The 15,305-nt window shown below is 44.6% G+C and overlaps 1 protein-coding gene across 1 annotated transcript in view; it reads right to left on the bottom strand.

The window, feature by feature from the left end:
- The window catches only part of KCNK2 (potassium two pore domain channel subfamily K member 2), a 150,057-nt gene that overhangs the window by 108,518 nt on the left and 26,234 nt on the right, over positions 1–15,305 (bottom strand). Inside the window, exon 3 of the mRNA XM_044291286.1 lies at positions 8,973–9,283. Coding sequence (XP_044147221.1) covers positions 8,973–9,283 — 311 coding nt within the window. The remainder of the gene's footprint in view (positions 1–8,972; positions 9,284–15,305) is intronic.

The following is a 15,305-nucleotide window of genomic DNA, read 5'->3' as shown; positions in this document are numbered from 1 at the left end:
AACACTGGTATACCGCTCAACCCTATTGCCACCTGGATTTAACTAAGCAAATAGTGTAGGAAATTGCTCTGGTAGGCAGGGTAAGCGGACCCAATACAGAGGCAAGACCACGGTGAAAAACCAAAAGTCCAGTGTTTATTCACCACGGAAATAGGCAGAAAAGAAAAAAACAATGCTTTACAGGGTCCTGGTGGTTTGTTCACACGCAGAGCTCCCAAAAATAACATAATCACCTGGCAGACCACAGCAGGCTTTAGGGCCGTTTCACACAGCGGATGCCGTGCGTGGCATCCGCTCTGTGAAAGAGTGCCAGCGTGGCATCTGCTCTGTGAAAGAGTGCCAAGACCCGATGCAGACTGCAGAGGCACGGAGCATTATGTTACTGCTCCGTGCCTCTGCAGTCTGTATCGGGTCTTGGCACTCTTTAACGGAGCGGATGCCACGCAAGCGAATCCGCTCGTGTGAAACGGCCCTTAGGGCGCCTGACTCCCAGCAGACGGCTCTCATGCAGCTCCCAAAACCACAGAGCTTTCACAGCTCCACTCTCACTTGGAGGAACATACCACACCCAGCTGAGCTGCTGGCTGGGTTTTTAAACCCCAGCCCAAAACCTGGCCTGGACGTGGGAAACAGGCACCCACCCTGCTCTTTGGCTGCTCCCAATAAGAACCGTCCCAGATTGGCTTTACAGCCACACTAAGTAAAACAGTGTCAGCGAGCACTAGCTGCCGCTGACATACATAATTACCGGTTCTTATCTCACCGAGGCCAGGAACCTCGGTGACACATATCTTCCGACGGACCCTTGCGCCCTCCAACAATAGTTATGCGCCTCCTATTGGATAATTACTGCATGGGCGTTTATCTTTCAGCTAGCAATAAGTTATCTAACCCCAACTGGTGCAATGAGTTGCTTCTCATTTCTTAAACAACCATGTCGAAAGACACATCTCGTGGTCGTGGAAAAGATGTTAGTCTGTTTGAGAAGGGTCAAATCATTGGCATGCATCAAGCAGAGAAAACATCTAAGCAGATTGCAGAAACTACTAAAATTGGGTTAAGAACTGTCCAACGCATTATTAAAAACTGGAAGGATAGTGGGGACCAATCGTGTTCGAGGAAAAAATCCTGAATGATTGTAATCGGCGATCACTTAAACGTTCGGTGAAATCAAATCGAAGAAAAACAACTCAGGGCTATGTTTAATAGTGAAAGTAAGAGCATTTCCACACGCACAATGCAAAGGGAACTCAAGGGATTGGGACTGAACAGCTGTGTAGCCGTTAGAAAACCACTAATCAGTGAGGCAAACCAGAAAAAAAGGCTTACATTTGCTATGGAGCATAAAGATTGGAGCAATGGAAGAAGGTCATGTGGTCTGATGAGTCAAGATTTACCCTGTTCCAAAGTGATGGGCGCATCAGGGTAAGAAGAGAGGCAGATGAAGTGATTGGACTGTATGTTGATGGTGGCTGTGGGAGGGAGTGATGTTATTTACATTGGACTGAATGTTGAGGGGCTGATGTTTACATGGGATTGCATGTTGGAGGTGGTTGGGGAGAGGGTAATATTATTTACATTGGACTGTATGTTGAAGGTGGCTGGGGAGGAGGTGATGTTATTTACATGGGACTGTATTTTGGAGGAGGCGGGAGAGATGGTGTAATGTTATTTACATGGGACTCTATAGCAGAGGGAGTGAAATAGTGTTAATTACATGGGACTATATATTGGGGAGGCTGAAGTGAGGGGAGTGATGTTATTTACATGGGACTGTATTTTGGAGGGGGGCAAGAGAGATGGTGTGATGTTATTTACATGGGACTGTATGGTGGAGGGAGGAATATAACTACAGAGGGCACTGCAGGGGGTATTATAAATACTGGGGGCACTTCAGGGTGACCATTATAACAGTAGGGGGCAGATATAAATACTACAGGCACTGTGGGGGTATTATAAATCCAGGGGACATTATAGGCGTTCTTATTACTACTGAGGGTTCTATAGGAGGGACTTATAGATCCACCTTATTTCTACTAAGAGCACTATGGAGGGCCTTATTACTACTGAGGGCCGGGGCCTGTAGAGAGCTGTATTACCACTGGAGGAACAATAGGGGGCCTTATTTCTACTGGAGGCTGTGTGAGGGCATTATTAATACTGGAAGGCTCTTCTACTAATGGGGGCACTCTTGGGGAGCGTTCTCATGGTTCCGGGCATTGTAGGGGGCAGTATTACTAATGAGGACATTCTTAGGGAGCATTATCACGGTTGCGGGCACTGTAGGGGGCATTATTACTAATGAGGGCATTCTAGAAGGGAATTATTATTGGTGGGACTATGTGGAGCACTATTACTAGGGGGGACACTATTATTTCTTCAGGACAGTATTTGAGGGTATTGGGGAGCATAGCGGGCAGCAGGATAACACTGGGGGGACTCCAGGTTGGGGGATGATGATAGAAAAGTGAGGAAGCTAATACGTCTGTGTGTCACACTCTGCAGGGATGAGGCGGCTGAAAGAAGTTGTCCGGACCAAATGGAGAAGATGATGACAGAGAAGATCAGAGGAGACGTCACCTGGAGGCCCTGGATGTGAGAGGTACGTGCTGCTGTATAGCAAGTACAGCAAAATGTGGTGTGCGGGGGGAGGGGTGACTTAGAGAACTGGGCCATATTCATTGGGGCTTGGGCCCCGAAACTTTTGAGACCCTAGCAACGCCGCTGGTTGTTACCATCTTAGATATTCAAGGCCTATCCAAAGAATAGGAGGTGGTGATCTGCACCTATCTCTAGAAGAGGGGTCACCCAGCAGCCTCATGGTGAGATTGGAATACCCCTCGAAGACTGTCCAGCAGAGCATTACCTTAACATTTTTAATCAGCAGACACTAAATATATATACAGTTGCAAGAAAAAGTATGTGAACCCTTTGGAATGATATGGATTTCTGCACAAATTGGTCATAAAATGTGATCTGATCTTCATCTAAGTCACAACAATAGACAATCACAGTCTGCTTAAACTAATAACACACAAAGAATTAAATGTTACCATGTTTTTATTGAACACACCATGTAAACATTCACAGTGCAGGTGGAAAAAGTATGTGAACCCTTGGATTTATCAACTTCAACCAAACGTTTCCTGTAGTTGCTGATCAGACGTGCACAACGGTCAGGAGTAATTCTTGACCATTCCTCTTTGCGGACCCATTCTTTTCAATGGGGCCGCAAAAGATGCAGACAGCACACCGTGTTCCGTTCCGTGGCCCCACAAAAAAGATAGAGCATGTCCTATGCTTGCGGACAAGGTTAGGCATTCTCTATATAGTGCTGGCCATGTGCGGTCTGCAAATTGCGGAAAGCACATGGCCAGTATCTGTGTTTTGCGGATCCGCAATTTGCGGCCTGCAAAACACTTGCAGTCGTGTGAATGCACCCTTAGATGAAGATCAGATCACATTTTATGACCAATTTGTACAGAAATCCATATTATTCCAAAGGGTTCACATACTTTTTCTTGCAACTGTATTAATAAAAAAGCAAAAACGTGTGACTTTCCAATAGGTCTGAACGATGTAGAAGAAGTCACGAGTCAGGACGGAGAAGCTGACAAGTAATGAATGTTCCAGTATCACAGGCAGATTACAGTACAAGCAGGTGGACGCCAGGAGACGAGCTCGAGATGAGTCTCTGTTCAAAAAGAATTTATTCAAACCTGGAATCGCTTCCAGGGAAACGAATGTTACAGAAGGGAGGAGGAAGACATGAGAGACACAACTGAGAAATGTACAATGCTGTAGGGAGCCCAATACTAGCAATTATTGTCCTCCCATAGACTTGCTTAGTCTGTTTTTGCATTATGCACAGGGGGGCGTTACAAGGTCTATGGACGTCCCAGGGCAACAGATTGGGTAAGACCCGCCATATGTCTTCCTGAAAGGAGCACTAGCTAAGAAAAACGCAGTACAGGGAAAAGGGGAACATAATACACCTACGGGCACCATCAAACCGAACACAGGGCGGAAATTTATCAAATTGGTGTGAAGTAGAACTGGCTCAGTTGCCCATAGCAACCAGATTCCTCCTAGCGGATTTGAGAAAAGCTGGGTGGTAACCCATGTGTGACTAGTAAGGGAGGCCATATTGGTTGTATTGTATGGACCGGGTGCTGCAGAAAACTGGCTTAGTTGCCCCAAGCAACCAATCAGATTCCACCTTTCATTTTCCAAAGGAGCTGTGAAAAATGAAAGGTGGAATCTGATTGGTTGCTAGGGGCAACTAAGCCAGTTCTGCTTTACACCAGTTTGATAAATCTCCCCCATAAAGTTGGCAAAAAATAACATTGACCACATAATGATTTATCTTAACCCCGGATATTTGTGGCATATCAGCAAGATAATCCAAAGTAATAGGAAGAAGCTCCACATTTATTAAATTCTGCCCAGTGCTTGGTTGTCTGGTCTCCAGAAAGGCAAATCTATCTCAAGAGGTGTAAATTGGGACCAAAATTTATACCAATTTCTGCTGTCAATTATGGTCACTCCAACAGTCCACAGAAGGACACGCCCCTTCCTGCTAATCCTGCCCACTTTTTGCATCACTTTTAAAAAGTGATGAGAAAAGCTTTGTTACGTCAGAAAACCGGTGTAAATGGCTAAATACAGTGACGTAGACAACATCTAAAGAATAAACCCTTCCAATGAATGGGAAAATTCACATTCTACCCATTGTGTAGGATGATTTATACACTTGGATCACGAGGCATAAAATAATATTATAAGTAATAGAGTGGGGGCATTACTGCTGCTTACGTCATGCTTTAAAGGGGTTGTCTCAGGAAGATGAACCCTGGCCATACGGACATCACGGAGAGGGGGTCCCATTCATAGGGGATTGCAGGGAGGCTGAACGCTGCCTGGTTCCTCAGAAAATTAAAGCTGACCTTTAAAGCTGAGGTCCCAGCATCTGGATAGCCTATGGGCAACTTATTTTTTGAGGGACCCTTCTAACAAAATGGGATTCCACATAGGGAAGGGGTTTCCCTCATTAAAAAGCATCTATCAGCAGAAAGCAAACTACACAAAACGCCTGGTAGGGTTGATCCTGCTGATAAGATGCTGTTATGAAGATCTAAGAAAAAATATGTTCAATCCATATGCAAATGAGCAGGTAAGTGCACGACGGGTGGGTCCAAGCCACTCTGTGCACCCTTGCTCCTCCTGCCGGTCTCTCTCTCTCCTTGATTGACAGATGTGCAGCTTCCCACTCAGGACACGTGGGAACTGCAAAATTACTGTAAACCGGCATTATCACATTGCATGTCATTTTGTATTACAACACCTGTTGTATCCCTGTTCATAGGCTGGTCTGGTGTAATTTATACATCCCACCACTAGATGGGGATAGCACTTAGTTCATATAAATACTTAGGTCAGGCCTAGTGGAATGGTCTGGGAGGTTAGGAGGTTAGGGAAGAGTCCGTTTGTGAAGCTGAGGCTACACACCACGGAATAGTGGGTGAAGCCAGCTGCAGAAATGAGGTAGAGCCAAGGTATGAGGCGCAGGAGAACCTATTAACAGTGGATCAACAGAATTCCTCTAAATTGCAAAGGACTGTATTCTGTCTGATGTATATGCTGCAACGGGAACCAACATCAGTAAAAGTTGTGAGTTGTATCCTACCACTGTCTACCTCATTCTTACAACTGGTTGTACCACCATTAACGGTACTGGCGTCATGACAAATACCACCACGGGACCCAGCCGCCACAAGCACCCTAAACACCACTGCCATCAAGGGCACCTCGACCTCCATCTAGGCTGGTGCTTCCCTACCACAGAGCGTCCCCCGGAGGATTTCGTGCTGTCTTCTTCAACACTGTGCTGCCGGCCCAGGGAGGCTTTCTGCTAACCGTGAGTAAGCCGATGAACTGTATTATTATTTGGTCCCTCATCGGCCCACCGTGCACCTCACGTGTTGCCCCTGCGGTTCTGGCTGGCTGCAGATGGAAATACACGGAACTGGCCCTGCCAATCAAGAAGTAGAGGGAGGAGCTGGCACAGCGAGCAGGCGGAGCAAGCTTGCACAGAGTACTTTGGATCTGCTGATTTGCATATGAATTAAAAGTAACAAAGGTATGATTTTTATCAGCAGGATCAAGCCTAGGAAGTGTTATGCCCGATTTAATCGGGTTGATCCTGCTGACAGATACTCCTTTTGGTGTCCACTTCATGACAAATTCCTCACAATTCCAAAAATAGATGATTCTGCAGGAAAAACCAAGAGGTTTGCGGAGGCAGCTGAAATATCCTATTATTTTATTTCTTCCTTGTAAAATAGCAGAATTTTTCAGGTCTTGAGAGCTCATGCAGAGAATGCAATGCAAACGGCCCTCTGTGTGCGAAGCCGCCGTATATCACGTCTACACCCGAGCATTATGGACATGTCTCCCTCTCTCCGCGGCAGCGCTGTCAATAGCAGTCAACACAAGCAATTACTCAGCTATCCTGCAGTCATTTACCTCCCCGAATATGGAAAAAACGAAGGAAACGTTCTAGAGCCGCGCAAACTGATAAACTGGTGAAAAGTATCTGCCCCCCCTCGGGCGTCTCCCGCTGTTGCAGAAAATTGGTCTTCGACAAAGGAGAGATTTTGATGGGTTGTAGATTTGTCCATAGAGGACATCTGGAAGGGGGCAAATACTTTTTCTCAGCATCAATCCCCCTTTCAGGCCAATAAAATGGAGCATGGACCCCTGTGTAACGGTTATATTTAGGGAAAGGTTAATCCTGGGGATGGATTTTCAGACATTGCGCGATTTTCAAGGACGTGGGTATGGACTTTAAACATGGAATCCCAAAGTTGCGTTCCCCCCCAAACACTGCCAAAAAGTGGCGTATATCTGTTCGGAAATGACCCCGTTTTTTTTTATTTATTTTTTTATCCTTTACAGCCCCGTATCAGTCAGCCTAATCAACTCTATTAAACTAGGCAAAATGCCTGGTGGGGTTCATCCTGCTGATTAAAAGCATACCTTTGTCATGCATATCTGTGGCTTCATTCTAGAGAAAAAGTGCTTTCAATCCATATGCAAATGAGCAGTTAAGTGCATCGGGGGAGGGCCCAAGCCAGCCTGTGCACCCTTGCAGCTCCTGCTTCCTCGGCCAGCCCCTCCCTTTCCTTCTTCGTTGATAGGGCCAGGAGAGAGGACTACGTAGGGACCTGGACCTCCCAATCAGGAAGGAGAGGGAAGGAGGGGCTGGCAGAGGAGGCAGAAGGAGCAAAGGTGCACCCGGTGGCTTAGGCCCACCCTCAGTGCACTTAACTGCTTAGTTACATATGGATTAAAAGTACTTTCTCTCCAGAATGAAGCAGCGGATCTCCATAACATATGATATTAATCAGCAAGATGAACCCTACCAGGCCTTATGCCTGGTTTACTAGGGTTGATCCTGATGACAGATGGTGTATATATAGTAGCCTATGGGTCTGATATTCATCCTGTCCAGTTATAAAAATATATGCCTGTGACTTACGTACCAGTCCCCACAATCCAGCTCCACATGAGACAATTATTACAACTTGAATTACTCTGCGCATAAATTATCATTTGACGCATGTTCGGCATGGATGGTTTTACAACTTCACAGCTTCTAATGAGATCTGGGAGCAGGTTCCACCACTTACCTGTTACCTCATTCGTCTTATCCTCATAGTCGGAGCCTCTTTTATTACAAGGTGAGCCGTAGAAGCCTTGCCCGACCTCAAGACCCCTCGCATTAGATGTGCCAATTTCTGCAAGATCGTTCTACCATCTAATGTGAATAGGTGTGCCCTACACTCTTCCGACATCTGGGAAGGCTAGGATAGGAATTCAAGAAGTATCGGGCAGCAGCTTTCTCCCTTTTCTCGTTCAGAGCACATGCACGCTCGGCCGAACCGAGTGTGCAAGTGTATGGATGAATCTGGAGGGATATATGATGGCCGGCTTCAGCTAGGAAATGTTGCAGTTTCCCTGTTTGGCGACAATTGGGATTTCAGGACCCCCATTCTAGAGATGATGGGACCCCCAGTGATCAGACACTATCCTGTGGTAAGACGATAAATGTCCTTCATGGGACAATCCCTTTGAAGGAGTTGTGTCCTCTCGTACATTGGGGGCTTTTCGCTAGCATATACCCCCAGTATTTCACAGGTGCGAGTCCCACCTCTAGGACCCGCACCTATCTTTCAAAGAGAAGGAAACCGGACCACGCACGTGCAGCCACCCTACATTCATTTCTATGGGAGTGCCGACAATAGCCGAGTGGTGAGCTCAGCTATTTTAGGAAGTCCCATAGAAATGAATGGGAAGAGCACTGCGCAAGCGCAGCCACCGCCCCAATCACTTCTATGGGGCTGACAGAAATAGCCGAGCCAGCACCCGGCTATTTTCGGCAGTCCTATAGAAATGAAAGGAGGGCGGACCCGCACCTATCAGACATCTCATATCAGTGTATGAAATGACACAAACCGTTTAAGGTGCTTCAGTCCTCTTAGACAATGGCAATCACCTATCGGAGGGTCTTGACCCCATTAACCATCTTCTGCATACGCAGGTCTCTTGCTTAATATGGCCACATAGTTCCATTCTTCCTAAAGAGGTTGTCCTGTTGATAAGATCCCCAGTAATCAGGTGCAATCTCTAAGAACTGGTGCTGAATTTCCCTGCAGCGCCACCACAGAAGAAATGTAGAATTACACTGAAATCAATGGGTCGTCATGTTGGGTCCTCCATAGACAGAGATGGTCTTTGTAGATCCCCCCATTCATTGATGGAGGACATTGTTGAGGGACTGCCCTTAATCATTAACGATGTCCTAATAGGAGTATTTAAATAATTTTTTTAACCCTTTAATGGTACAAAAACTGTGAACCACCATGGCGTATCAGTAATAATATTCAGTTAGAGAAAAATTATGCAATTACCTGAATCAGTTCCTCCAGCTCGGTCGCATTCACACAAGAGTGCTCAGATACAAAGTTATTCTTCTGAATCAAAATGGTGGTCCTCTGGGAAGTCTCGTAGGGCTGCTCCAGGGCTTTGAAGACTGTGGCTCCGATAATTAGGTACAGGACAACCACGAGGAACACCGTAGACACGGTTTTCCATTTCATCACATTCACTGTGATGTCCCTCAATTCCCGGGTGGACAATATGGTGGGTTTGGCTGAGAAGGAAAGCCTTGGTTTGCTGTTCTGAGCAGCTGCTTTTGGGTCCAGTAAATCAGGAGCTGCCACTAAGAGAAAAAAAAAAAAAGGAAAAAAACATGATGAGGGATAAATACAGTATATACTCATGGACTCCTGGTGAGAAGATATGAACTGCTTTGCCTGCAGCCACCACTAGGGGGAGCCTAGTGAAGACAGATAGATTTTTACAGCTCTTATTGAGCTTGACACTCTACACATTGAACTGCATCGCTGTATTCAGGACAACAATACAGTTGAATGCCGAGACAGGGGAACGGGACAAATGTTTTCCTGGCCCATCGTTTCCTCTGATAGGCTTTTAGTTCTTGTTCCTGTAGCCTATCAGAGGCTGGTATAATCATTATTGTGCTGCCTGAGCCGGGCTGCATACAGCTCAGGACACAGACTAGAAGAGGTCTGTGTCTTGCACTGCATCGCTGACAGCAGAATGGAGGTAAGTATTTGAGTTTTTTTATTTTTATTTGGGCCACAATGGGGGAGGTCATTGTTTTTTAACTGGATAAAGCACTATGGGGACATTGTGGCTATAAAAAGGAGCATTTTTGTACTGTAACACAATATAAGGGGACCACTATGGGGACATCCATTCAACGGGGGGCGGGGGCGCCGTTTCAGTTTTCGTCTCAAGCAGCAGAAAGGCGAGGTGCACCCCTGTGTGTGACACTTCAGTCTACATGACAGCACCCAACCTTCATCAACATTCAGTAAGAGTATGAGTTTCCCTTCAGATCATTACATGGATTTACACTATAACTATGTATGGCAGCACACATGCTGACACCTGCTATATCTTTGTCTATAGGGAGTCAATCCATCCAAATAGTCACTGCCGGTGCTCCTGCTGACATCAGATATTGCAGCCTAAAGGCTATGGACAACTTTGTGGGCTTTTTTATTTATTTTTTATCGCGCTTCACTCGTTTTAGGCTAAAAATAGGCTCAAATAGTCTTTATTAAAAAAAATGTTCAACTGTTTCTGAGAAACAGGGTTAAAAAGCAGTCTGCAGTCTGTCAGTTTCTGTTTTCTATTTAAATCCAGTCATCTGACGTCTCATATGTAGCTCTTATCTCCTGACCTCATAAACACTTATTTAAGCCATATTCTTGTCGGTTTGATAAGAATCAAGCTATTATTAGTGTTGTGTATCCTGCGCTCAATATTTCCTATAAATCTCTAGCACATACAGACGTGGACAAAATTGTTGGTACCCTTTGGTCAATGAAAGAAAAAGTCACAATGGTCACAGAAATAACTTTAATCTGACAAAAGTAATAATAAATTAAAATTCTATAAATGTTAACCAATGAAAGTCAGACATTGTTTTTCAACCATGCTTCAACAGAATTATGTAAAAAAATAAACTCATGAAACAGGCATGGACAAAAATGATGGTACCCCTAGAAAACACAGAACATAATGTGACCAAAGGGACATGTTAATTCAAGGTGTGTCCACTAATTAGCATCACAGGTGTCTACAACCTTGTAATCAGCCATTGGGCCTATATATATGGCTCCAGGTAATCACTGTGTTGTTTGGTGATATGGTGTGTACCACACTCGACATGGACCAGAGGAAGCAAAGGAAAGAGCTGTCTCAAGAGATCAGAAAGAAAATTATAGACAAGCATGTTAAAGGTAAAGGCTATAAGACCATCTCCAAGCAACTAGATGTTCCTGTGAGTACAGTTGCACATATTATTCATAAGTTTAAGATCCATGGGACTGTAGCCAACCTCCCTGGACGTGGCCGCAGGAGGAAAATTGATGACAAATCTAAGAGACGGATAATCCGAATGGTAACAAAAGAGCCTAGAAAGACTTCTAAAGAGATTCAAGGTGAACTTCATGCTCAAGGAACATCAGTGTCAGATCGCACCATCCGTCGTTGTTTGAGCCAAAGTGGACTACATGGGAGACGACCAAGGAGGACACCATTGTTGAAAACGAATCATAAAAAAGCAAGACTGGAATATGCCAAACTACATGTTGACAAGCCACAAAGCTTCTGGGAGAATGTCCTGTGGACAGATGAGACAAAAATCGAAGTTTTTGCCAAGGCACATCAGCTGTATGTTCACAGACGAAAAAATGAAGCATATCAAGAAAAGAACACTGTCCCTACTGTGAAACATGGAGGAGGCTCTGTTATGTTCTGGGGCTGCTTTGCTGCGTCTGGCACAGGGTGTCTTGAATCTGTGCAGGGTACAATGAAATCTCAAGACTATCAAGGAATTCTAGAGAGAAATGTACTAGCCAGTGTCAGAAAGCTTGGTCTCAGTCGCAGGTCATGGGTCTTGCAACAGGACAATGACCCAAAACACACCGCTAAAAACACCCAAGAATGGCTAAGAGGAAAAAATTGGACTATTCTAAAGTGGCCTTCTATGAGCCCTGACCTCAATCCTATTGAGCATCTTTGGAAGGAGCTGAAACATGCAGTCTGGAAAAGGCACCCTTCAAACCGGACACAACTGGAGCAGTTTGCTCATGAGGAGTGGGCCAAAATACCTGCTGAGAGGTGCAGATGTCTCATTGACAGTTACAGGAAGCGTTTGATTGCAGTGATTGCCTCAAAAGGTTGCGCAACAAAATATTAAGTTAGGGGTACCATCATTTTTGTCCATGCCTGTTTCATGAGTTTATTTTTTTACATAATTCTGTTGAAGCATGGTTGAAAAACAATGTCTGACTTTCATTGGTTAACATTTATAGAATTTTAATTTATTATTACTTTTGTCAGATTAAAGTTATTTCTGTGACCATTGTGACTTTTTCTTTCATTGACCAAAGGGTACCAACAAATTTGTCCACGTCTGTATATAGACCTGGGCTTCTTACCACAAAAAAAAAAGCAACAAAAAAACTCCACTAAGGATGCAAAGTTCAAGCATCCACAAAGCAGCACCAAAAAACTCAGCATGAAAACACATGTGCTCTCCAAAAAGTGCATTTATTTTTCCTGCTAAAGGGGACAAATTTATGTGTGTAGGTTGGTGTCACATATGGCTTTTGTGGCAGTGTTTGATGCCCTTTTTGAAGCCAGAAGTGGATCCAGCTGGAAGAAGAAGTAGACATCCTTTCTTCATATTTCTCATTCCCTTCTAACCCACTTCTGGCTTTGGCTAAAAAAACTGCATCAAAAACTGCCCCAAAAAGCCATGTGTGACACCAGCCTAAGATTGTGCTCACAAGTGACAGGTTGGTCGGTGAGTAGTTGCATTATGTGGTTGATGTTCTGCAAGACGAATTTCCAGAGGATCCATTCCTGCTCCTATGGCGGCTCTAGGAAATTAGATTTTAGGTACAGATCACATTAAAGACCATTTTCAGAAAGTCCTCACATGACTGTCACAGAGATCATTAGCTCCTCGTGCAGCCATATTGATCCTTATGAGGATTGATCCTCAGTGACTATTATATCTGAAAATCTCTCCAAGCAGAAGTGATCAATCTTTATGCTCTTCATGATCCCATCTACAGAATACAGATGTGATTACAGGATACATCCACTTCATTAATGCTCCAAAACAAGATTTTCGGTTGCCATCACATGAAGACATTTCTGGTCTGACTTTGCACCAGACAGCTGCAGGCCACAGGAGAACATGCAAAGCTTTCCTCCTGCCTGCAGCCACAGGCACAAAGTGTCTTCTAAGTAGGTCTAGACGAGGGATGCCCAACCTGCGGCCCTCCAGCTGTTGCAAAACTACAACTCCCAGCATTCCCAGACAGCCTACAGCTATAGGCTTATAGCAGGGCATGGTGGGGGTTGTAGTTTTATAACAACTGGAGGGTCGCAGGTTAAGCATCCCTGGTCTAGACTAACATAAAAGATAATCCAGCTTTAAAGGGTTTCTGTCATCAGAAATAACGTTATGTAGCTGACTGACATTAGCGATGAGCTAATGTCAGAAGTACATAACAGTATGCTTCATGCGCCGAATACTAAACGGGCCGGCGCCTGCGCAGTGAGTGAGGCCGGCAGTAGGAGAGCGTCCTTCACTTACTGCGCCTGCGCCGAATACTTAATGGGACGGCGCGGGATTTAGTGGACGAAGAGGAGAACTCGCCAGTCAATCAACTGGACCTGGGCGTGCCAAAGGGTGAGTAGACCGAGCCTCTAGGTGCTTAAGCAACGCCCTCATAGCACCTAGAGGCTCATTAGCATATTTTAAAAGTGTTTATTTTAAGAGAACGGCGGCAGGCAGAGACTTAAAAAGCCCACTGTTATGTACTGCTGACATAAGCCCATCACTAATGTCAGTCAGCTACATACTGTAACGTAATTTCTGATGACAGAAACCCTTTAAAGCCTTCCTACCATTTTGAGTATACAGCTCCAAAGCAGACCTATGCGTCCTCATGGTTACATGAACCATTCTGTAGTCTGCAGTCATACTCTCTGCCATCTGTCCTCTACTTCTTGCCAAACTATTGAATGTATCTTAGGTAGAAGAATTATTTATCCTTGGAAACACATAGGTCTGCATAGGAACTGTATACACAAAATGGTAGGATATTCTTTAAAAGCGAATGTGTCAGCAAAAATGTTCTGCCAGTTAAAACCACATAGCGACACATATCCCTTTTTTCTACTGTTTTTATTTTCATATTTTTTTAAATTCTATTTCCTGAACATAATTATGGGGTGGCGACCATTTTGGATGAGCCATTATTAACAGCATTTACACCACGTTATTATTATTATTTCACCCAGTTATTATGCAAATTGGATTTAAGTGTCATAAAGATGTAATTTTTTTTGTTTTTTAATTAAACTAATGGATAGTATTGTGTCTCCGGGTCTTTGGATCACTGAAATCAATCTCAAACACCTGTGATAACTAGTTTGCCAGGTGAGCCGAATTAAAGGAAAACTACTTAAAGGCTATGTACACCTTTGGGGGCAATCTTTTAAAATTATTGCATTGTACTCATTTTGAGCTAAAAAAAATGTAAATTGATATTTTTTTTTAAAAAAAATATGGCGTCTTTTTTTCTGTACAGAGCTGAGATGTTCTAGTAGTACCCTTTGGATTTTCTGTCTTTTCCGTCAGACCAGGAGCAGATGGACTCCTTATCTTTGCTCTCTGACATATTAAACACTCATTATAGCTCAGTTCTTATCGTACTGATAAGAATGAGGATTAAATAAGTGTTTATGACGTCTCAGTAGTTTAGAGATAAGGTTTATTAGATGACCGGCACAAAGTGAAAGTATCAGTCACACAGCTAAATGAACAGTTAACCCTTTGTGACAGAACTGATCAATATTTTTTAATAAAGGCAAATTGAAAAAATGATTTTCTGCCAAAAATGAGTAAAATACAATCATAAATTTTTTTAGTTTTTTTATCGGTCTCTGAAGGTGTACATAACCTTTAACCTGCTCAGGACCGCCGTACGCAGGATTGCGTCCTGGCGGCGGCCCTGCTCTTCTGGGTGGACGCATATACACGTCCTCCCGCGATAGCCCGAGATTTCCTGTGAACGCGCACACACAGGCGCGCGCGTTCACAGGAACGGAAGGTAAGCGAGTGGATCTGCAGCCTGCCAGCGGCGATCGTTTGCTGGCAGGCTGGAGATGCGATTTTTTTAACCCCTAACAGGTATATTAGACGCTGTTTTGATAACAGCGTCTAATATACCTGCTACCTGGTCCTCTGGTGGTCCCTTTTGCTTGGATCGACCACCAGAGGACACAGGCAGCACAGTAAAGTAGCACCAAACACCACTACACTACACTACACCCCCCCCCGTCACTTATTAACACCTTATGAACCACTGATCACCCCATATAGACTCCCTGATCACCCCCCTGTCATTGATCACCCCCCTGTCATTGATCACCCCCCGTAAGGCTCCATTCAGACGTCTGTATGATTTTTACGGATCCACGGATACATGGATCGGATCCGCAAAACACATACGGACATCTGAATGGAGCCTTACAGGGGGGTGATCAATGACAGGGGGGTGATCACCTCATATACACTCCCTGATCACCCCCCTGTCATTGATCACCCCCCTGTAAGGCTCCATTCA

This window comes from Bufo gargarizans, chromosome 4 (assembly GCF_014858855.1).
Source record: "Bufo gargarizans isolate SCDJY-AF-19 chromosome 4, ASM1485885v1, whole genome shotgun sequence".
Taxonomy (NCBI): Eukaryota; Metazoa; Chordata; class Amphibia; order Anura; family Bufonidae; genus Bufo; species Bufo gargarizans.
Note: the sequence above shows the minus strand (reverse complement) of the source record. Positions and strands in the feature narration are given on the sequence as shown.